The sequence below is a fragment of the Lithobates pipiens genome, unplaced genomic scaffold, assembly GCF_037356315.1.
Source record: "Lithobates pipiens isolate NorthernLeopardFrog02 unplaced genomic scaffold, aLitPip1_a1.2 Scaffold_18, whole genome shotgun sequence".
In the NCBI taxonomy this organism is placed as follows: domain Eukaryota; kingdom Metazoa; phylum Chordata; class Amphibia; order Anura; family Ranidae; genus Lithobates; species Lithobates pipiens.
This window is the reverse complement of record NW_027507758.1, coordinates 465,542,624-465,567,952: the sequence shown is the minus strand read 5'-3', so window position 1 is coordinate 465,567,952 and position 25,329 is coordinate 465,542,624. Positions and strand designations below refer to the sequence as shown.

General features: G+C 43.7%; 1 protein-coding gene across 1 annotated transcript in view; it reads right to left on the bottom strand.

The window, feature by feature from the left end:
• Positions 1 to 25,329, bottom strand: part of CUL3 (cullin 3) — a 150,567-nt gene that overhangs the window by 84,280 nt on the left and 40,958 nt on the right. Inside the window, exon 2 of the mRNA XM_077488284.1 lies at positions 24,116 to 24,313. Within this exon, the coding sequence (XP_077344410.1) occupies positions 24,116 to 24,313 (198 nt within the window). The remainder of the gene's footprint in view (positions 1 to 24,115; positions 24,314 to 25,329) is intronic.

Genomic DNA, 25,329 nt, shown 5'->3' with positions numbered 1-25,329 from the left:
TTTAAAAAAAATTATATATACATACACACACACATTCAATTTTGCAAAGAATTGAGAGAAAAAAAAATAAAAAATAAAACTCCTCACCCTGCTACTTACTTTCTAGAAAGGGGTCATGGGGGGGGGGGGATTTCCTGACTTGTTAGTGTCTCAAGAATGAGATACACCTATTGCAGGCCTGATCAGATGTGATACATTTTTAGTGACTGGCACCATAGTTTGTAGACTATAACGTTCACAAAGACCAAATAATATACCGTATATACTCGAGTATAGGCCGACCCGAATATAAGCCGAGGCCCCCAATTTACCCCCAAAAAACTGGAAAAAATTATTGACTCGTGTATAAGCCGAGGGTGAGACATGCCTGTCCATCCCTGTGTGTCCGTCCATCCCTGTGGGTCCATCCATCCCTGTGTGTGTGTCCATGCATCCGTGTGTGTGTGTGTGTGTCCATGCATCCGTGTGTGTGTGTGTGTGTCCGCGTGTGTGTGTGTGTGTGTGTGTGTGTGTGTGTGTGTCCGCGTGTGTGTGTGTGTGTGTGTGTGTGTGTGTGTGTCCGTGCAGCCTACCTGTGTCCAGCCTGCCTGCGTCCCGTCCAGCCTGCGTCCCGTCCAGCCTGCGTCCCGTCCAGCCTGCGTCCCGTCCCGGCCCGGCCCGTCCCGGCCCGGCCCGTCCCGGCCCGGCCCGTCCCGTCCCTCCGTCCTTCAGCTCTTCGTCGGCGGCCATTCTAGGATTCAAAAGCCGCGCCTCCGTCGGTGATAGGCGGAACACTCAATTTCCCACTGACTGCTGTTCCGCCTATCGGATGTCCGTGATAGGCGGAACACTCAATTTCCCAGCAGCCTGTGTTCCGCCTATCACGGGCATCGTCTCATCCTCGTCCGTAGTACGAGGATGAGACGATGCCCGTGATAGGCGGAACACAGGCTGCTGGGAAATTCAGTGTTCCGCCTATCACAGGCGAAGGCGGAGCCGGAGGCGCGGCTTTTGAATTCTAGAATGGCCGCTGTCTGTCTGCTCGACACGCTGATCGAGCGGGCAGACAGCGATGACTCGAGTATAAGCCGAGGGGGGCACTTTCAGCCTCAAAAAAGAGGCTGAAAATCTCGGCTTATACTCGAGTATATACGGTACACAAATTTGGGTTCTTTTCACCAAATCTATGTAGCAGTATAATTTCTGGCCAAAATGTATGAATAAAAATGACTAATATGCTAAATTTTATGACAGAACCGAAGAAAAAGGATTTTTTCCCCACAAAGGTTACTTTTTTTTTTTTTTTTATTTATAGCAAAAACCCACTAGGGATTAAATGGCACCAAAAGAAAGCTCTATTTATGCGGGGGGGGGGGGGGGCTAAGCACGCAAATTTCATATGGGTGCAGTGTTGCATGACTGAGTAATTGTCAAAGTGTGAGAGTAGAGCTGCAACTACCGATTATTTTCATAATCGATTTTTCTAAGGTTAACCGATTAAAGTGTGGCGTATAATTTAGTCAATATGTAAAGTTTATTTTTATTTTTTTTTATTTTTTTTAAAGGCAATTTATTCTTAAATATCTCTATATGCAGTGGTAAATATAAATAACCAACTATATGGTTAGGGAGCAAAATATCGAATCCACTCTGAGAATGACAGACAGAAGAGATATGCCGCATACACCATTAGGAGGGGAGATATGCCGCATACACCATTAGGAGGGGAGATATGCCGCATACACCATTAGGAGGGGAGATATGCTACATATACCATTAGAGGGGAGATATGCTACATATACCATTAGAGGGGAGATATGCTACATATACTATTAGAGGAGAGATATATGGTGTATACCATTAGGAGAGATATATGGTGTATACCATTAGAGGAGAGATACTCTGTATATACTATTAGAGAAGAGATACACTGTATTTACCATTAGAGGAGAGATATAGTGTATATACTGCATATACTATTAAATGACCAATCTGGTAAACATCAGACGACTCATTAACTTTAACCTTATTTTGTTACTGGCCGATCAATTATGAAATGAATCGATTACTTTTTTCATAATCGATCAATTGTCGATTAATCGATTAGTTGTGTTCAGCCCTATGTGAGAGCACTGAGAATCAGTCTGGGCAGGAAGGGGGTGCAAGTGCCCTGTATTGAGGTGGTTACATAACAAACATGTCATACTTACCTCCACTGTGCAGCTCGGATGTATTAAAGCGGTTCTCCACCCTAAAGGGGAAGTTCCTCTCATCTGATCCCCCCTCCAGTGCCACAATCGGCACCTTTCAGGGGGGAGGGGGGGTGCAGTTACCTGGATAATCCAGGTACCTGCACCCACTTCCAGGACAGACCGCTGCAGATGGCCCCCCCCCCCCCCCGTTGTGTTCTGGGAAACACACAGTTCCCAGGACACAGCGGGGACCAGCAGAGACGCACAGACCCGCACATGCGCAGTAGGGAACCGGGCAGTGAAGCCGCAGCGTTTCACTTCCCGATTCCCTGACATAGGATGGCGGCAGGGGCAGCAGAGAGACGAGCAATCGCTCGTCATCTGCCGCCGACATCGCTGGACCCTGGGACAGGTAAGTGTCAATTTATTAAAAGTCAGCAGCTGCAATATTTTTTTTTTTTTTTTTTTTTTTTAAGGTGCAGAACCGCTTTAAGGTGAAAAAACATTTACAACCCCTTTAATTCTGCTATTAAACTGTCAACGTCATACAATAAATTAGACTGATAGACTTATATAACAACCAAGTCACTAACAGTCATATCCATTTTCTTTGTTCTGTTGTCCATACTTACAATTTTATTGTGCTTAAAATCTCTATATAGGAGTAAACAAATTTAGGAAATGAATCCAGTCAGTGTGGTTACATTTATTAATTATGCTAATTAACACACCAGAAAGCTGGAGGCACTGTTTTATATTGATTAAATAATCAATATCACTGACTTGACTGTGTAAACTGCTTGACAGGCAAGTCAAAATTTTTATTACCTTAATCATACATAACAGGACTGGTATTCCAGACATGGGATGTATTCAAGCAATACAACTGAGAGGTGGGCAACACAGCAAATCAGAACGGCTACCAGGCCCACAAGAAATGAACAAGGGTATAAACAATATTCAGAGAACATCTTGAAGCGCCTTACACCTGAAGTGCACAGTAGACTGAACCTGATAAAACATGGTGAACAGAGGACAAGCGGATAGCTTTCCAAATGTGGGATACAGAGGCTGGTTGTTGAAAAATCCAGGAGACACCAACAGCTCTGCTGAAATGGGCTCCGATGGGAAACGGGAGGAACCTTTTCCTTAAGGTCCTGAAAACATAATGACTGATCCACTTGACAATGGTGGAGGGGGATGCAGGGTGTTCTTTACAAGGAACCATAAGAGAAAAAAATCGGGGCACTGTGAAAAAGGAATAGGGTAGAATTGGCGCTATACCTTTAAATTAAATATATTTATTGTCACTAATCCTATAAAATTGCTATCGTTGTTATACAAATTGTTAAGATATTAGTGTCCATACCCTTTTGTAGGGACCTCCTGCTGAAAAAATATATATATATGTGTATATATAATAGTGTTGATTAAACAGCCCCGAATAGGTGTTTGGAAAAAAGTGAAATTACATAAAAAATGGGATACTACTGAAAAATTCTTAAATATATCTTAAGATGTTTTGAGGTACGAGCTGCCTCTACTTGGTGTACTCCCCCGAAAACAGGTGGGGCTTATTAGCATGTGAAAAAAAAGTCAGGTAGAATTGGCGCTATACCCTTAAATAAAATGTGTGTCAATGTGTGGAACTCTATTAATAAAATTATTCCTAATCCGTGCAATTGGTTAAACAGTTATACAGTTATAAACAGTTATATATCCATACCAAGCTTTCACAACCTTTATTGGTATGGATGTAGAACTGTTTAACCAATTGCATGGATTAGGAATACTTTTATTAATAGAGTTCCACAAAATAGGGGCACTCCCATGCATTAGAATATGTAGCTTTCAAGTAGCTCAAAATGGCCGCACCAATTCCAGGCAGTGACGGACATTTTCTTGTCATGGTTTGGCAAAAAACAGGGAATGGAGACTCATTGAGGTTAAGGAAGACCACCTTAGAAAAGTTGTGGATCTCAAAAACCACCTCGCCCTTGTGCAAAACAAGCAAAGACTCTTTACAAGAAAGAGCCTCTAACACAGATACAGGTCTAATAGATGTAAAGGGGCGACCAAGAAGGCAACCTTAACCACTTCCTCTCACAGCTATTCAACCCCTATGGACCAGAGCAATTTCTACAATTCTGTTCTGGACCGATTTATCTGGCGATAACTGACATTTCTTGAAATGCAACTCAACCCTGAAGGAAAAGTCCTGTTTTATGGTTGCCCCCCCCCCCCCTGCCTCCTACCTAGTTTTGAGCCTAGACAATTCAAGCGGAAGTTCGCCCCACGTCACAGGTCCCAAAGGCAGCGGGACCATTTACAACATGCAGCGCAGCTCACACATAAGTAGTGGGAAGCCAGCAGTGAAGCCACAAGGAGTTTACCTTTCCACGGTAAACATGCTGGTGATGGGGACCAGCAAAGAACCACCATGGGTGAGGACTGTGCTGGATCCCTGGACAGGTAAGTGTCCTTTTATCTAAAGTCAGCATCTACAGCAGGAATATCCATTTAGCGGAACGCCAGCTGTTGCAAAACTACAAGTCCCATCATGCCTCTGCCTCTGGGTGTCATGCTTGTGGTTGAGAGTCTTGCTATGCCTCTTGGGACTTGTAGTTCTGCAACATCTGGAGGTCCGCTAATTGCATATCCCTGATCTACAGTATTTGTAATGGCTGTTTTTTTTTTTCTTTCTAGGGCGAAGATCCTCCTCAAGATACACACGATTATTCATTAAATAGAGAGTTCTCTGCTTAAGTATGTTAAAAAAAAAGGGGGGGGGGGGAATAAAAAAATAAAACCTGGTAGTCTGCCAAGTTTCTCACCATCACTAAAGAGAAATATTGTAAGTTCTTTTAGATCAAAAAGGGATGAACTTTAGTCTGTAAATTAGCCGTTTCACCACTTCCCGCTTAAGGCTTAAGGCAGGGCTCGACAAACCCCGGTCGCCAGGTCGCATTTGCACCTAGATTTCGTGTCCTGGCGACTGGGGCAACGCTGCTGGGGTATCCTGTCTCCATTTGGACCCCGAACTCCGCCGCGCAATTCCATCGGGCCGCGGCTTTGCGGCCTTCTAAAATCTTTCGGTAGTCTGGCGCCATCTTGTGGTGGATGTAGAAATTACACCCTATTCCAATAATGCTAATTCCTAATGGAGTGAAGCTCCCCTGCCTGTTTTTTGCCCAACGGTGAGTGTGGTGGCTGGTAAATGGCTTCTCATATTATATATATATTATTAAATTTATTAATTTATTTATTTAAATTATATATATATATATATATATATATATATATATATATATATATATATATATATATATATATATATATATATATATATATATATATATATATATATATATATATATATATATATATATATATATAATTTTTTTTTTTATTTTGTAAAAAAAAAAAATTATTTTAATTAAGGAAAAAAAAATATTATTTGTAATCCTCCCTGCTTGACCCCTTTCACAAGGGCTGTCTGATCAGGTTCACCTGTTAGTTTTTCAGGCGGACCTGATCGAACCCTTAGCAGGGAAATGGCAGTAAATGAGCGGGAATATGTCGGAAATAATAGTCACATTCTTTTGTTAACCACTTCGTGCCCGCGCTATAGACGAAAGATGTCTACAGCGCGGACACCAATTGCCGGGAGGGCGTCCCTAGACATCCTCCTGTTTACTTCCCCTCTGCACGCCGCCATGGGCGCGCATCGGGGAAGTTCTGTGTTGGCCGTGTCCCTTGGATACAGCCAATCACAGATCATGCTAAATGACCAATCACAGCGGCCATTTAGCACTCGAGCGGTGTGTCCAATGAGAGGTGATCTCATATGTGGGGGGCTGGGGGCCATCTTCCCCTCACTCGTCTCCATGTCAGGCCAGGGACAGGTCCAGATCGCCGTTACGGACCTGGCTCCTAACTTTTTTAGCTGGCTCCTAGATTCCAAGCAAATTTGTCAACCCCTGGCTTAAGGCAAGTCATACGACGGCATGAGTAGGGATATCTGGATGATGCCTGTAGCTACAGGCATCATCCAGCTAGCTTTACCAGCTGACAATTCTGTGCACCATAAGAAAAATCATAGCAGTTCAGCCGCTTGCTCACACTTGCAGGAGGGGACGTTCCCACACCCCCCCCCCCCCATTGCTTCTGCAAGCTTGCCACTGCGATCGGCGGGCCAGAGAACAAAATTGTTCGCAGACAGAAGTTGAGCATAGAAATTTCTGGTGACCAGATGGTCCCCAGTCAACCCTGACCATCGGAGGCCCGGGCGTGACATGACATCCCGTCCAGGCCGGCGGAGGAAAGCAATGCTATGGACATGGCTGGAAAGGCTGAGACTGTTTATTTTTCTTTCAGCCTTTCTAGCCTGAAGGAGAGATTTGGGGTCTCCATAAAGAGTAGGGGTCACACACTATTCCTATTACAAAGGATGTTTACATTCCTTGTAATAGGAATAAAAGTGCTATTTAAAAAAAATAAATTTTTTTTTTATAAATAGCCCGTCTGCACGCACAGAAATGAATGCATATTTAACCACTTCCCACCCGGCCAATGCACATATACGGCCGGGTGGGAGCCGTCTACTCCTGATAGGACGTTCAGGAACGTCCATAAGGAGGAGCGGGATCGCGCGTGCCCGCGCAGCGGCGCTATCCTGATGCGCCCGTGTCCCCGGGACACGGCGCATCTCAGATCGGCAGGAGGGCTCTGTGATTGGCCCTCCTGATCACATGACGGCCGTGTCCAATCACGGCCGTCATGTGATGTAAACAAACAGCCGGTTGCTAGGCAATCGGCTCCTCCTCTCCTCACACAGAAGTCATCGCTGAGGAGAGGAGAGCAGATTGCTGCAGCCGGCTGATGATCAGTGAGTATGAGCTGTTTTTTACAGCTTTTTACTCACTGATCTTCAGTCTAGTGTAATACACAACACACCACACAGTGTAAACACAGTCCCCACAAATGTCCCCAAAAAATAAAAACACATGTCCCTAATAATAAAAACATGTCCCCCACATATGTCCCACTAAAATCACTTGTCCCAATGATTATGTGCACACATATGTACGTGATCACCTGCACACATATGTACATGATCATTTGCGTACATATGTCCGTGATCTCACAAACCAATTATACACTTAACGGAATTTTTTTTTACCAAAAACATGTAGCAGAATACATTTTGGCTTAAATTTATGACAAAATTTGATTTTATTGGATTTCTTTTAAAATAGAAAAAAGAAAATGTTTTTTTTCCCAAATTTCCGCTTTTTTGCGCTTATATCGCAAAAAATAAAAAACGGAGTCGTGAATAAATACCACCAAAATAAATCTCTATTTGTGCGAACAAAATGATAAAAATTTCATTTGGGTACAGTGTAGCATGACCGCGCAATTGTCACTGAAAGCGCTAGAGCGCTTGAAAATTGGGCTGGGAAGGAAGGGGGCCAAAGTGCCCTGTATTGTAGTGGTTAAGTAGCGTTCAAATCACACATGAGGCATCGCCATGTGTGTTAGAGCAAGAGCAACTATTATAGCCCAAACCTCTAACTTTAAAAAGGCAACCTGTAAATCATTGCCTATAGAGGTTTTTAAGTACCAAATTTTGGCGCCATTCTGGGGTGTGTGCAATTTTAAAAGCATGGCATGTTAGGTATCCATCTACTCTGTGTTACATCTTTTACATTATACAACAAAATTGGGCTAATTTATTTATTTATTTTTAATTCATGAATTCTCCCCCCCCCCCCCCCCCAAAAAAAACGGGTTTAAAAATATAAAAATCACTATACAAATACGGTGTGACAAAAAGTTGCAAAGACCACCATTGTATTCCCTAGGGCAGTGATCGTGAACCTTGGCACCCCAGATGTTTTGGAACTACATTTCCCATGATGCTCATGAACTTTGCGGTGTAGTTGAGCATCATGGGAAATGTAGTTCCAAAACATCTGGGGTGTCAAGGTTCGCCATCACTGACCTAGGGAGTCTGCTTAACCGCTTGCCGACCGCCTCACGCCGATATACGTCAGCAGAAGGGCTCGTAGAGGCAAACTAACGTACTTGTACGTTACCCTTTAAGGAGGTGGTCAGTGGGCGCGCTAAAAAAATATATAAAAAATATAAATAAATAAAAAATGATCGCCGCAATTACTAGTAAAAATAAAAAAATGACATAAAACTATCCCCTATTTTGTAAACGCTATAACTATTGCGCAAACCAAACGCTTATTGTAATTTTTTTTTTTTTTTAACCAAAAATATGTAGAATACGTATCGACCTAAACTGAGGGGAAAAAAAAAATATATTTATTTTGGGGCATATTATAGCAAAATGTAAATAATGGGATTTTTGTACTCAACGTAAAATCCTTTTCTCTGAAGTTCATTGACTGACAGAGCTCCTTTAATCCTTGACCTTGGGGTTATCACGCCACCTTCAGGAGAGGACTAGGCAGAACATGTAACACATGTAAAAATAGCAGGATTACACAGCACCACCCAGGGGACGGTCCCTCTGGCTATAACACCTCACCCCGCTTCCTGTAGCTCAGTTCCTCAAAAAGCAGTACAAACATAAATAGGGGTGGATGCTGTGTCCGTCGAACTACAGAGAAAAGGATTTTTCAGTGAGTACAAAAATCACATTTTCTCTTTTGTTCATTGACGGACACAGCTCCTTTAATTTTTGACCTTAGGGACGTCCCCAAGCAGTGTCAAAAAACGAGGGGTGGAAACAGGAACACATAACTTCAACCACAAAAAAAGGAAAACCTCAGGAGTTGCCATCTTAAACGGCCGCCTTAGGCATCAAAGATGCGCTTACAATAAACTTGTAACTTAAAGTGTAAATTGCAACCTTACACAGCCGCCTGCAAAACCTCGCGGCCAAAGCAAGCATCGGAAGATGATCTTGTGTCAACTTTGTAGAATTTAGTGAAAGTGTGAATGGACGACCAAGTAGCCGCCGAATGAACGAACAAACGACTTGTATAGCGCTGCAAAATACGAACTGAATCGCCTCAAGGCACTTGAGCAGACCTTACACACCTGGGAGACAGACGATTGATGTCGGAAAGCCCAGGAGGATCCAATTCCGTGACAGGAAAAGGGGGCACCTGTCCCTTTAAGGAATAGGCATGAACCACAATCTGTCTGATCCATCATCGAGAAATGGTGGACAAGACCGCCAGACCTTTTTTCGGACCAGCCACCGAGACAGAGTCAGACTTCCGGAAGGGAGCAGTAGCAGACAGATCCACCCGTAGAGCCCGACCACATCCAGGGAATGTAAGGCAACCTCTTTCGGGTGTGTCGGCTTAGGACATAAGGATGGTAACACTATGTACGCCTTTAGATGGAATGCTGAAACCACCTTTAGAAGGAAAGGGCTGTGGGCATAGCACTGCCTTATCCTTGTGGATGACCAGATGGCGGTCTTGTCATGCAAGCCTCCCTAACTCAAAAACCCTCCTGACAGATGGAATAGCCACAGACTACTTTCTAAGAGATAACAAGGGAATCTCCCTAAAGTTCTCAAAACAGTGGTTATTGAAGCGACGAGAGCACCAGATTCAGATCCCACGGAGGTAGCGGTGGGCGTTGGAAAAAAGACAGCCAAGGCTATCTGTCCCTTGATGGTGCTTATGGCAAGTTTCCGATCCACTCCTCGCTGCGAAAACAGCAGGATCCTGGAAACTGAGTATGTGCGTGGACGCCACCCCATTTCCTCACACATGGAGATGCAAGCCTTCCACGTACAATGGCAAATCTTCAAAGAGGACTTCCGTGCCCTCAGCATACTGGAAATTAGCGAGTCTGAGAGACCTCAGTCCCTTAAGTACCTGGTTTTCAACAGCCAGGCCTTTGAAACCAGCAACGATGAAGCAGGATGAAGTATCGGACCTTGCGATAGAGGGTCTTCTCGCATCGGCAACCGCCAAAGAACATCCTCCACCAGTCATACTAGGTCGGCATACTAAGGACATTGAGGTCAATCTGGGGCAATCAGAATCACCGGAATCCCCTCTATCTCCACTCTGCGCAGTAGAAGTTTCAGTGAAGGGGCATAAATCAGCCGATAATGCCCCCATGGAGCCACCAACACATCCGCCCAAAGGTCTCTTGTCCTGGACATAAACCTCTGCACCTTCCGATTAAGCAGAGAGGCCAAGATGTCCACCTCTGGTGTGCCACTCCTTAGGCAAAGGAGCTGGAATACCTCCAGATGCAACGACCATTCCCTTGGTTCCAGCTTCTGATGACTTAGGTAGTCTGCCTGCCAGTCTTCCAAGTCCGGAATATATATGGCCGACAGGGCCAGCAGGTGCCGCTCTGCCCACTGGAGGATGTGAGTGACCTCCCGTGCGGTGGCCGAGCTCCTCGTTCCTCCTTGATGGTTGACAAATGCCACTGCCGTGGAGTTGTACGACTGGATCCTGACCAGATGCCCCTGTAGCCTCCTGGACCATGTGGAGAGGAACCATCTGATCGCCCGAAGCTCAAGCACATAGAGCAGCAGTTGGGATTCTTACCGCAATCAGAGGCCCTGGGCTGACTGTACGCCCACTGATCACCGTCCAATGGAGAGGGGGGAACGATCTCCCGGACCGAAGGGCCAGAGACCTCAGCCACCAGAGATGGGAATCTCTGACTAACCGGCTCACCCGAATTTGACAATCCAGGGATAATGGAGATAGGTTCCATTTGGACAAAATCTCCTTCTGCAAGACTCTAGGTAGAAATTGAGCATACGGTACCACCTTGAAAGTGGCTACCATAATGCCCAGAACTCGCATGCAGAAGCTCAGCTATGACCACCTACGGTTCACCAACAACTTCACTGCAGCTTGAAGAGTCTGCAGCTTGTCTGAAGGGAGAAAAACTCTCGCTTCTGAGGAGTCCAACAGTAAGCCCAGGTACTCCAGGTGTTGAGTTGGCGCAAACACCGTCTTCTATAGATTCAGCACCCAACCAAACTCCCGGAGAGGCAGCATGGTGATTGCAATATCCTCCCTTAATTCAGGAGGCAGAAGCTGCTCTCAGGGAGGAGGTAGTCTAGGTAACCCACAATTGCGATCCCATACTGTCTTAACAGCGCCAGAATTGGAGCTAATACTTTGGTAAAAATTTGGGGTGCTCACGCCAGGCCAAAAAAAGGGAGAGCCACAATCTGTTAGTGCTCTTCCCCGACTGCAAATCGCAAAAACCTCTCATGCCTGAGGCATATGGGTACATGCAAGTACACATCCTGGATATCCAGGGATGCCAGGAAGTCCCCCAGATGGAGTGCAGCGACCACGCAGTGAACCGATTCCATCCTGATCCTTTGCACTTTCACAAAGCTGTTGAAGGTCTTAAAGTCCAGGATTGGACATACCCCTTCCTTTTTGGGGACTACAAACAGATTGGAGTAGAATGCCTGAAACCTTTCCAGTGCCGGTACAGGTACTATCACCCCGAACAGTAGCAGGTCCTTTACTGCCCCAAACAAGGCTTCCTGATGAGCCGGAAGTAGAGGTAGGTTGGAGGGGAAAAAAAAAATCTGTTTGGTGGACAAGAAAAAAAACTCTTACATCCCGATGAAACCAGTTTTCAGATCCATTGGTTGGAAAGTAGAGAGGTCCACCAAGCTGCAAACTACTGTAAGTGACCTCCCACCCAAGAGTCGGGCAGGGACAAAGCTTCCTGCGGTAACATTTTTGCCCGCAAAACCAGGGATGCTTTTGTCCTTCAGCAGGCGCCTTGTCGGACTGGGAATGCTTACCTGCCGACCCAGGCGGGTAAAAAAAGCAGTTTTAGAGTGGAAAAAAGAGGGCCCTTGCCTATGGCGTGGCTCCATACCCTTCCTTGACTGTGCTCTTCCCACCGGTAACATTTTTAATAATGTCATCCAGTAAAGCTCCAAAAAGCCCCTCACCTTGGAAGGGCAAATCCGTCAGTTTTTTTTTTTTTTTTTTTTTTTTTTAGATGCATTTCAGCCAAATCAGGCACCGTAGCACCACTGCTGATACTGATGCTCTAGAGAGTAAGGGGACCGTATCCAGGGCCGCATCACAGACATACTTAGGGCCATGCACCAACTGCTCTGCCAGCTCTATGCAGACTGGGAAAGACCATTGCTTCTCCAATTCATGGTGCAACAACTCTGCCCATTCAGCAAGCGTCTGAGATACAATGACCGTGGCCAGCACAGGTCGTAACACTGACCCCACTACCATAAATATGGACCGGGCCACTGCTTCTACCGGAATCATGGTTACTTTATTTAACCTGGATACCGGGGGGTCAATGACCGGAGGAGAGGTCCATTTTTTTCAGGAGGCTCTCTTCAAAGGAGTATCACACCGCCACTCTTGGGACTAAAAAAAAGGCCCGCTGCGGACTTCCCCATTACTTGTAGATGAACTTATCAAAATAAGTCAAATACGGAAACACCTTAGGCATGTGGGCCAGTTTGCGGGACCGCCACCTCAGCAGAGGTTCCTGCTGCATCCTGTATCTTTAGGGTATCCGGCACTGCAGTGATAACTGCTCCTACTAACGCTTTTTCCTGCACCAACCTGGACACGGAGTCGCTCACGGTCCGTATGGTCCTGGTGCGCATCCTCCGACATGTCAGAACAGGGGGCCGCCAGTCACAGCGGGACCCGAGTCTGAATCAGAGCTCTCCCAGAAAATGGAGGGGGGGGGTTTAACCGTCTTGCGGCCCGCACGCCGTCTCCATCCTGGCAACAAAGTCTCCAGGGCTGCTGACAAAGCATCCATAGGCACCTCATTTTTTTTTACAGGTGATTCGGTTGCAATAGCAGGATGCCTGGGGAAGATGATGTCTGATGTCATGCCGACCCTCACTCGCCTGCCACAACTTAGGGACTTAAGGCAAGGTACAAAAATCCCACCCTCCTAGCTGCTCAGAGACTGGGGGGCCCCTCCGCAGACTCATCACCCTGAATGAGTGCCTGCCGCTGATCGATCTGCTTTGGTTCAGTCACAAAGTACTCAGAGTGAAAACCATGCTGTTCTGAGGTACACAGACTGAGCACTAGAACAAGAAAATGGCCGGCCATCCTTAGCACAAAAATCACCAAGAAAATGGCTGCCGAACCTTCTAGAAAATGGTTGACAGCCCATACAATGCATAGACTACAGGAAAATGGGCGGACTCAGCAAAATGGCAGAGAGGAGACCCCCCTAGTTGACATCCCAGGGAATGCCCAGCTGCTCTATCCTGCCAAGGCAGGAGAGCCGTAGTTACCCTTCCTGTCGGGATTGCTGGATGCATTCCACCCCCAGACCCATCATCCGAGCAGTACGGGGGTGTCTGTTGGCCAAGGCACACTAACACGACAGCTATAGCCTGTCATGTGTGCCCCAGAGCATATAGCTCACCGGCCGCCTCTGGAGCAGAAGGGGCATGTCGTGGCCGACCCAGTGCGTAGCTAGGGTCTGCTCATGCTCAGGCTAGGGAGAATTCAAGGATCCATATTATCCAGCCTGTCAACCAGCTGGCTGTTGATTGTCGATCACCGGATCAAAAATTGTTGGGGAAAAAAAAAATCCAGGACGGTCCCTCAGAGAGCCAAGTCCTTCTACACTAGGCAGAAAAAAAAATTAAATAAAAAAAAACTGAGCTGCAGGAAGGGTTATAGCCAGAGTGACCGCCCCCTGGGTGGTGCTGTGTAGTCTTGCTGTTTTTACATGTTCTGCCTAGTCCTCGCCTAAAGGTGGCTTGGTAACTCTAAGGTCAAGAATTAAAAGGTGCTGTGACCGTCAATGAACGAAAAAGAAGATGCTTTTTTTCAAATTTGGACACTTTTTTTTTGCAATATAAACAAAGCAGGGGGTGATCAAATACCACCAAAAGAAAGCTCAATTTGTGGGAGAAAAAAAAAAAAATAAAAAAAAAAAAAAAAAAAAAAAATCGCAAAAAGTGCTCTGGTCAGGAAGAGGGTAAATGAAAAGGAAAAATAAATAAAGAAAGTGTGTATGTACATACACACACATTATATTTATATATATACACATATAGTGTGTGTGTGTGTGTGTGTGTGTGTGTGTGTGTGTGTGTGTGTGTGTGTGTGTGTGTGTATGTGTGTGTGTATGTATATATATACACATATACACACACACACACAAATATATATATATATATATATATATATATATATATATATATTTATATTTATATTTATATATATATATATATAATATATATATATATATATATATATATATATATATATATATATATATAATATACACATATACACACACACATATATACATACACACATATATATACATATACATACATATATATATACACATATATACATACACACACACATATACATACATACATACACACATATACATACACACACTTTTTTTTGCAGAGACCCTAGCGCAGCAATTCTCACAGAACCCTAGGTTTCCTCCAGCATGGGCAATTTCTGCCTCTCAGATAAGTTCCCACTCACACCATTGATCTTTTTTTCTATCTGTAAGGAGGCAATTCGTCCCAATGACCATGCTTCCCACTGACCATCCCAGCAATGTTTTAGGAGTTGTAGATTTATCATTTTTAGAAGGGGGTTCCCCGAGACCAGAGAACTATTTCAAGGGTTGAGAAAGGCTGCCCTAGAGAATAAAATGGTGTTTGTTCCAATATTTTATGTTGCACTGCATTGCGCAGCGGTCTTTCAAATGCCATTTTTAGCCCAATTTTTTTGTAAAATATGAAAAGATGTCACGCAAGAATTGTCATTTTCATTTTAGCCAGATCGTGCACCTCTAACACAACACAAACGCATTTTTTTGGAACATACAAGGCTTTCTTTTTGTAAATATTGTCTGGCAACAATGATTTATTTTTTGCAATCCTTTGACAAAACATACTCTTTATATAAAATACTACTGCAGATTTTATTCTTTAATTTGTCCTGTCTAAAATGACGCTAAAATTATGATTCTGACACAAAGCATTGCAAAGTTATTAGAAATAAAAACTTTTTTTTTTGCACTCTTAAAATGCAAAAAACTTAATACACGAAACTATGCATTAAAATGTGTACAAAAATTTACTGATAAGAAAAAAAAAAAAAAAAAAAAAAAGTATTAACGGTCAGCTTAACCACTTGCCGTCAGCTGTCGGGTGCATGCAGCCACCATTGCGAGTAAGGGAACCCAGCAGTGAAGCCTTACAGCTTCACGCCAGGAACCCTACTGAGCATGTGTGAGGCTCCGCTCCTCTCTCCTTCTGGGCCAGGGGAGGAGGAGGGAGCCTGGGCGATGACGTCAATATCCGTGGCTGAGGCTCCTGGAAATGGGAACAGGATACCCGTTAGACCCCTTTCACACTGGGGCATTCTTCAGGCGCTTTAGCGTTAAATAAAAAAAATAAAAGCGATTGAAAGAAGCCTCATCTGCAATCCCAATGTGAAAGCCTGGGGGCTTTAAACTAGCTGCGCTTTACCAGCGTTTCTCGAGCGCTATGCTAGTGGCCAAATGGTTAAAAGCGCCCCCAAAGAAGTGCTGCTGCCAAAAGCGCTTTTCAAGCGTTTTGCAGTTGCTTCCCATTGATTTCAATGGGAAGGTGCGCTTTAGGAGCGGTGTACTCACTGCTGCAAAGAAGCTTCTAGCAGGACTTTTTTTTGATGCCCTGCCAGCGTAGCGCCTCAGTGTGAAAGCACCTGAAAAACGCCCCAGTGTAAAAGGGGAATTAAAGACAAGTATCCTGTCCCCCTTCCCCCCTGAAAGATGCCAAATGTTGTACCGGAGGGGGGAGGAGTGCAATGAGCAGAAGTTCCACTTTTGGTTGAAACTTCGCTATAACACAATAGAAATAAAAAAAAAAAAAACACAACACAGCAGGAAATTTGTTGGAGGAGTGGAATAGAGAGTTGATTAGAGTAAACTAAAGAGTAAACTAAAATTTGAGAATGAGGATATGAGCAACTACCTGTAGAAAAGTACAGATAAGGCATTGCGAAGCAAAGGTTTCTGGAAAAAGATGTACAATGCAGAAACTTGTCCCTCAGGGCCAAACGCTAGTCAAAAATCAGACTGAAGAAAGGCCAGAATACAAGTGAGGTGTATTTCCAGTGTCACATAGAAACATAAAAGTGACAGCTGAAAACAGACCAAGTAGTTAGTTCGGGCATTTTTTTTTTTTTTTTAAATATAGGCTGATTTTTTATAAGTGGGAGGGGGTTGTTAACTTTTTTTTGTTAAAATATGGTGCGCGCGCCACCCCCTCCCCCCTGGTACCAAGCAGGCCAGTGCTTCGGTGTGGCTCCTTCCTCTTAACCTGTCACAATGGATAAAGCTGGGGTTGAGACTCAGGAGATGGATAGAGCTAGGGTTGGAATTGGGGTGGTAGATGGAGCTGGGATTGGATGGGGGGGGGGGGGGGGGGGTGAATGGAGCTGGGATGCGATCTTTGAGGGCGAGGGGAGGCTTTGCTAGGGGAGGTTGGAGAAATTGTGCTGGGGCCCAAAACAAAGCACCCCTTTGCACAACACCTAAAATAATTACTCTGTTAGCTGGCCCCCTCCTCTGCAACACCCGTGTTATTACATAACTTGGCCAGGTGCTGTAGTGCAGTGTCCCTCTTCCTCCTGGCCTGTGTACTTGAAACATCAGAGCTGAGAAGGAGGCAGCTATAGTCTTGTCTACAGTGAGTGCAGCCGGTGTCCTATCGGATAGTGCCCGCTATCGAGAAGTGACCAGGATGAACAGTGCATGCGCAGCACAACAGCTGACTTTAGGATCAGCTGTTGTGCACAGGTGCAGTCTTGCTATCACAATAGCCGACGGAAGAAATTTTTGTGCCAGATTGTGCCCCATGCTGGCGAAGCATGTTCATGTCGGTGAGGGGCGGATCAGTACATGTTGGGGACAGATTATTAAATGATTGGCAGTGCTGCAAAACTTTTTTTCATCTATTTTTCCTGGACGCTTGCGGGGCATGTTCAGCCAACTGAAGGGTGGGTTTTTCTATAAGAAAAGTGTGTGTAGCAGCACTGTCCATTTAATAATCCGTCCCTCACCGACATGAGCATGACTTGCCAGTGCGGAGCACAATCGGACACAAAAATTTCTACCATCAGATATTGTGCTAAGGTGCCATCTCAACAGCTGATCATAAAATCAGCTGTTGTGCTGCACCCTACGACACATGCCAATGACAGCTGATCACGTGATGTAAACAGAAGATAGGTAACCTTTTCCCCTTCCCATCCCATGCTGTCAGCGTGAAGGAAAAAAAGCAGATCACGGGATCTGTCAGAAAGACATTGATCCCTCACATAGAGAGCCATGGCTGCCTCATCTGTGCCGCCAAACAATGAAGGAGAAAACATTACCCGTTTTCATCATTTTACAACTATGAAACTTTTTTTTTTTTGTTTGTTTTTCCAAAACGTTGATTTTTTTTATTTTTTTGTAAAAAACCCAGTGGTGATTAAATACCACCAAAATAAAGCTCTAATTATGTGGGAAAAAAAAAAATGCTAAAAATTTAATTTGGGTACAGTGTTGCATGACCGTGTAACTGTCATTTAACCACTTGAGATCCGCGCTATAGTCAATGGACGGCTACAGCGCGGATCTCCTTTTCCGGGATTACGTCTATTGACGTAGTCCGTGTACGAGCGGCCTGCACGCCCCGAGGGGCGCGCGCAGCGCGCTCTGTGATCGGCGAGTCCATGAGACTCGCCTGATCACCGATCCGTGCAAGGGGTCGATCCCGACCCCTTATCACGTGATCAGCTGTCAGCCAATGACAGCTGATCATGTGATATAACGGAGCCGGTAATCGGCTATTATTAAAAGCCCATCACCGGCGGCCGTGATCGGGACATCAGTCCCGATCACGGCCAGCCCTGCTAGCGACCACCTGCCCCCTGCAGTGCCCCACTTATTAAAAGTGCCCCCCGTCAGTGGCACCCAGCACTGCCCACAGTGCCACCCAGCAGTGCCCACAATTTGCCTCAAAGGTGCTGCACCCCAGTGCCGCCCTATCAGAGCCCATCCATCCGTGGTACCCGTCCATCCGTGGTACCCGCCCATCCGTGGTACCCGCCCATCCGTGGTACCCACCCGTGCAGCCCACCCGTGCAGCCCACCCGTGCAGCCCATCAGTGTACCGCCTAATCAGCGCACTTCAATGAAGGAGAAAAATGACCCGTTTGCAAAATTTTATAACAAACTATTAAAACATGATTTTTTTTGTTTTGTTTTTTTTGCATCTTTTTTTGTTTGTTTAGCAAAAAATAAAACTCTGAGCTGTAATTAAATACCACCAAAAGAAAGCTCTATTTGCGGGAAAAAAATGATAAAAAATTTAATTTGGGTACAGTGTTGTATGCCCGCGCAATTGTCATTCAAAGTGCATCAGCGCTGAAAGCTGAAAATTGGTCTGGGACTGAGGGGGGTTTAAGTGCCCAGTAAGCAAGTGGTTAAAGTGTGAGCACTGAAAGCTGAAAATTCTAGGTCTAGGCAGGAAGGGGATTTAAGCGCTCAGTAAGCAAGTGGTTAAGGTAATATCCCCATGTTCATCAATATCACAGGCTTTTGTATATAAGCAACACTTAACTGTGGCAAAAATCTATTAGAATTAGAGGAGGGTGCGCTTCCTTATGCACCAAAAGGCCACTTAACTAAAACTTAACCTCGATTGTAAATTATAAAAAGGCATGTAAATGACCCTAAAAAGTATATCTATAGGGTGAGGTCAATGCATGTATATTATACACACACTACATACATACATACATACCCCAAAATGGTTTAGCGCTGAGGGAATATTAACATCTACCAAGTTTAATTGGCGAAACTCCTTGATATATGCATATAGAGACAATACGAGGGTTATCATCTCCCCTTACATTCAATGCAACGGCTCCAGGCTGTCTAGAGGATATATAAACTCAAAGTCTACTCACCAACTGGTATAAAGAGATGGGGGTACATCAGTCTCTCCTCCCATCTACTGGCCACACATAAAATGAGATGAACAGAAAGAGAAAAGTATACTAGTAAATACTGTCTTACTGAAGATGTGGGCCATCTTCTGCCTTATGAAATTATCTCTGAGATATGTGATACGGGCACACTCATCCATGTGGACACATACCACTGATGGATGAGCCCCATATAGCACCACATATAAAAGAAAAAAAAGAAGAAAAAAAAGCTTCTGTTAAATCAAGACTTAATTGCCATAAGGCATATCTCACCCACAAAAGTGAAAGGGGGGGGGGGGGAGAATAACAGGAAAAAGATTTAATCATGTGAACCTAAATGAAAGAAAAAAAAAAGTCAGAAGGTGCTCCCAAAATTCAATAAACCAAACCTAACATGTTTCACTCTTCAAATAGAGATTTGTCAGAGGAGTGAAAAAAAATAAAAAAATAAAAAAATTTAAGAAAAATCAAAGAAAGTAAATAAAATGAGCAACCAAGTATAGCCGACTGTCACAAGGTAAAAAGAAAAAAAATCTTGTTTGTAGTCCCTCTATTTATAAACTGAACAACTAAGACAGCCGCGCATTGCTAAGGGGAATCATATCACCATCTTGTAGATAAAGATCAGAACTATAAGGTAATACATACATGAACATATATAAAATTCCTTTTTATCAAAAAAAGGATCAGAAGTAAAATGTCGATTCTTTTCCTTTCCTAAATATCAATATGATCCATACAAATATTATTAAACAAGTCTATTAGACAATAAATCCAAAGATTTTTAATCATGTATGAAAGGTAGAAATGTAAAGCCTTCAATAAAGGCCAGATGGAGCTCAAGAATTAAGACAGAAGATTCATTCTGCTTCCAATTGATATTTTCCATGTCACCTATCCTTGGGCTCAATTTAAAAAAAAAAAATTCTATAGGCCAAAGTTTTAATACCTCAGCTTTACCACCATATTTTTCGCAGACATACCTAGCAATTGTTCTAGCTCTCTGTGTGCGCGCAATATAAAATTGACATGCTCCAATACTGCGCTTAAATTGAAAAATTGTTCTGAGATGCCCATTTTGTATGTGGGAAAGACCATCGATTCCCTCTGTACTTCAATTGAAGACTGGATTGTATTTTAATCATTTCTTGTTATATTGGATTAAACTATGGCCATTTCCTTTCTTTGTGCCTAAAATGCCCCCTGCATACTGAGGAAATTAACAGGAGGAACCTGAACATCTAACAAAATCTGGGCAGAAGGAACTACCTCATGTGGGATTACGCTATGGGCTGTCTTTTTTTCTTTTTTTTTATCTAAACCTCAAATACCAAGACCACGATTGTTTAAGTTCACTGGAGCTGATCAAAAGGACGTTTGAAGATCACCTATAATTCCTTCTATGCCATATACCTTACGGCAGTAAGGAGAGAGGCTTGTGCACACAGAGGCGCCACCATTAGAAGATTAGCTGGGCACAGATCGATTGCTCATGGTGGAGGGATTCACTATTTGTGTGGAACAATATTTCAGATTGTTATAGTGGAATTTGTTTCTTGTTTTATCACTCTCACTACCGGACTATATTGGTCTTAACTAGCTTTATTGCCTACTCAGTGGTGCAAGTTGGCCTTTATCACACGGTTTATTTGTTCACTTTTTCGTTCAATGTCACATTTTGTTATATCGGGTGCAAAGACCCCTTCCCCATGTCTAGGCATTGACAGCTTAGAAAAATTTGCCTGCCAATTGCCCACTCTTGAAATTTGGACTGTCGAGAAAGCTGGAATGCAAGATTCTCTTGAGGAGATCATTAGACTTGTTTTTAATTCAGGACTGTTAATCTGGTGCCCTCTTGCTGATTAATGCAGACCACTGCTGTGGCACTGACCAAATGTACCTCAGGCTGGGTTGACCTTGTAGAAGGGAGGTCTAATGTAGACATACATGATAGATATTTTCAACTACTGTGGGGACTATGTCCCTTGGACAGCAAGTAAATTGTAAACTCTGTTCCAGTCTGTAAGGTTATCATCTGTTACAATGTTTCAAGTCTCATGAGGGAACACTGCCCCCAATTCTAGGACAAGATTGAATCACCATGACAGGAAGAGTTTGTTTTACCTAACCAGACAGAAGCACTGGGCAACCCAAGGATTGGATTTGCCTAGTCCACTTCTTGACGATGCGATTAAAACTGAACAAAGGGGTCTCGATCTACTTATTGTTTTGCAGCCCATGACAAAGTTGCCTGGTTAATTGATACCTTCTCTAACTTGCAGGCTACACGTTTTGTTTCTTAAGATGCAATTTATACTGTTGGATGTTTTTAAATTCTCGGCAGCCAAGTTCCAGCTGTCTTCCATCATCTTAGCAATTTCAATAAGTTCACCTCCGCTATGTTTTGTACCTTAAATGTTTTCAATAAAAATCTATCGAAAATGAAACTGGGCAAAGGGAACTGCCTTGAAAGAGGCTACCTTAAGCCAGCCAATCTTCTCCTGCAGGAGGAAGATACTTGCCTGGGCTGTGCCCAAACTTAGAACCAGGAATTCTAGATGAGAATACTAGAGAGCAGACTGAGATAATCCAGCCAAAGATTTGAAGAAACTGGATGGTTTGCAGACAAGGCCCTGGCTGAAGAGTCCTTCAGCAAGAGGTCATCCAGGTAACTAACATAAAATTGCCCCAAGACCACATAAGAGCCAGAAGAAGAGGGGCAGCTAACAAATAGCCAGTATATAAAAGTCAGTTGTACAATTAAAAAATACATTTAAAAATTTAAAGTCCTCAAAAGTGCACAATCTGTATGGAAAGTCTTTCGACTTAGGTAGTCTTAGTAGGTTTTGGCTGTGAAGAGTCAAGTGCTGTTAGGCAACAAGCAGTGAGCAACTAGTGAGCACTGCATCAATTACACAGTTGAAAACAGCCACAGCTTGTATTTTCATGTAAAGGAGGTTCCTGGAAACTAAAAGTTCTAGAAGTGCCTATTTTTTTTTTTTAATTTGTCAGACAGTGGCAGGGAACCATACTTTGTTTTTGTAATTCTTTTGTTACATTGTACAATCATATAATCATATGCAGGAATGTAAAGCAGTAAAGTTGCATTGAAAAAGTGTTGCAACTCCCCAAAAGAAGGAGACTGAGAATTGAAATCTCACTCTGCAGAGCTTGGAGAGGAGAGCATGGACAGCTAATTGGAAGAAAGTGACACCCCTACCCCCCCCCCCCCCTCCCTTTACACAACTCACAGGAAAGAGCGGAGGCTGTCAATCAGCTGAAAACCACTCTCCCATCAACTATTTTCTCTTGGTGTCAGGAAAACGTGTCAGAAATGACTCGTGCCCATAGCAGGGGAATGAAGCAGCAGACAGAAATGTCTGAGGCTTACAGCCACTTTAACTGCTGGCTTTTCACAAAGTCAAAATTGATATATCAGTAAAAAGATGAATGCATTAGCCAATAGAAAAGATTATGAATATACTACTGTGTGCACGCGTTTTAGAAAACTAAAGATTCACGTTAACAAAAATAATAAGAACACCATCATCAACTTCTTTCTAAAAATGCCATCAGCCTAGCTGTCTCTGGGCACACTGTAGACACTCCTAATTTTAGTGATTACTGTTCAATTAATGCACTGCTTTCTGATGTTTTAAGTGGTCTGAAGCTGCCTGACTTACAATTAAATAATTATGATTCTAATTTTTTTGGAACTTTGGGAGAGTTTTCAGTTATAACCTCCTACCCTTTTTCTGCAAGATGTACTGGTATCTTTCAGAGCATAGATGGTTGCATATCCTGACTATTGCTTGTTTTAACTGTTGGCTGACAAAGGGCTCTCTTAATAGATGGTAACATCAAGAAAAAAAAATTCCCTTAAGGCTCCTTCACACGGACTTGTCCATGTACGGAGCCCGCTCTATTCAGTGGGGGGATCGCTCTGTTGATCCCCGCTGAGCAGGCAGATGACAGGTTGGTCTCTGCACACTGTGCAGGGATGTACCTGTCACAGCACTGCTCTCCCCTATGGAGGATCAGATGAAGATGGACCATAGAGACCGTCGTCACCTGATACGATGGAAAAATAGATTTTTCCTCAGTCACACTTTCGGATCGGAGTGGCTCGAATGTCAGTGGACATGTCACCGCTGACATCAGTCGATCCATAGAGGTCTATGGAGCTTCCGTTCAGGTTCGCAAAAAACACAAACACACACACACACACACACACACACACTTGAACGGATCGTTCGTGTGAAAGAGGCCATATATTAGAGAATATGTCTGCAGGGATGAGCAAGAGACAGGAATATTTTTAAATGGATGTCTTTTCACATATGAATGCAGATGTTTCCCATATATGCTTGCATGCATTTATTCAACCCACTCACCCTGAGGATACCTCCTAAACACGCTCTGGGCCCTTGCTTTTACGTCTTGCACTACAAAATGACTAGTTTATTTCTACAATCTGCTGGGCATGGCTTACTTAGCCAAGTGTAAGTAGTGATGGTATAGTTAAATACCTATATAAAACAAATGTGCCCTCACCACTAGGCAGAATGTTATGGTTTTAAGAAACTAAATTATAAAGCTTGACAAAAGCACATACTTATTGCGCTCCCTATAATTTTGGTATATCAAAATAAAAAAAATAAAAAATTTTTTTTTTTGTAAGATACTCTTGTGCTTATTGGATATACAGGCCATCCAATGTAATTGTGCACCCAATAAAAATGTTACCTAATTTTCAAGAAATGTACCAAATTCTTAAAATATCTTATGGAATTTGCAGCTACTGCAATAGAAACAAATCCTTTAGTCCGATTATGGCTCAACCATTGAGTACATCTGAGGATATAAACCCAGTTCATTCTTTGCTGGCATCCTGGCCAACCAACATGAGGACCAAAGCTTGCTCACGCTGGTCAACGGAGCAATGTTTACCTTATTTATGAGATGTTCAGTCACCACTTCTCGCAGTCCTGTATAGAGCTTCTCTCCATGCTTATGAAGCACCATAGTATATGCATTTCTATACAGTTCTTCAAAGCTCAAACCACTGTTGTTCTTGCGCTGAATTTCTTGTATTGCATTTTTTAAAAGATCCCAAATGCTGTTAACATATTTTTCATCCATAGTCATCTGAAAAAAAACAAACAAAAAAAAAAACTGATTAGAGGTCTTTTTAAAACAAATATACAGATTGGATGCAACACCTTCCCATTCCAGGAAGGTGGACCATCTTATCAATGGCCCCAGTCTTTAATTTTTCTCATGCCAAAGGCCTTATATCCCAATATTATAGCAGATGAATACCCCACTAATGCGTGAGAGAGGGCACAGGTCCAATGTCAGAAAACCAATGGAAGCTGTAGTGGCTAGCTCTCTGATCCCCTAGCAAAGATTGACCCGGCTGCAGGAATCAAAATTTCAAGTCCTGAGTCAGGATTTAAGAGTTATTCGCCATCAGTTTCCCCTTAACACGTACTCGTAAGTTATCTGAAATTACACTGTAAAATGTTTTATGCGGAAGATACAAAATTATCAACATCATAGCAGCCTATCAGTGCAGCCTCATGGGAGCAGATTCTCCTCCCAATGATTGGTAAGGAAACTGGGGATAGGAGAGCCGGCCAGATCACACAGAGGGGAACTCTGCTGTCAAAGTTCCGCTTCCTGGACAGGCTTTTATGATACACGTCACACTACTCTAATTTCCCAGCATTGGACCAGCGTGCAGTCTATCATAGGAGCCAAGACTTTGTATGACAGCGGAGTTCCCCTCTGTACGATCAGGTCTCCTCTCTCCTGCCTCTCCTTTCCACAGTTTCCTGGCCAATCACTGGGAGGAGAATCCCATTCAACCCTGCCTGCCAGCGGTGCACGACCCTCCTCTGGTGCGGCTCCACCACACGTGGCCTCAGCTAATCTAGACTTCCACTCCAATGTGGCAATTTTGAGGACTGTCAGCTGAACATAGTCCCAATATACTCCAGCAAGGCTCCACAATATGGGAATATTTATGGACCCCCTGTGTTAGATGTAAAGGACATGGATGATCTTATTCACCTCTCTATGGAGGTGCCCCAAGCAGCATCGCTAAAGGTCAGAAGTTCTGTGTACCCTTAAAGCAGAGTCCCAGTCGATTTTCAGTTTAT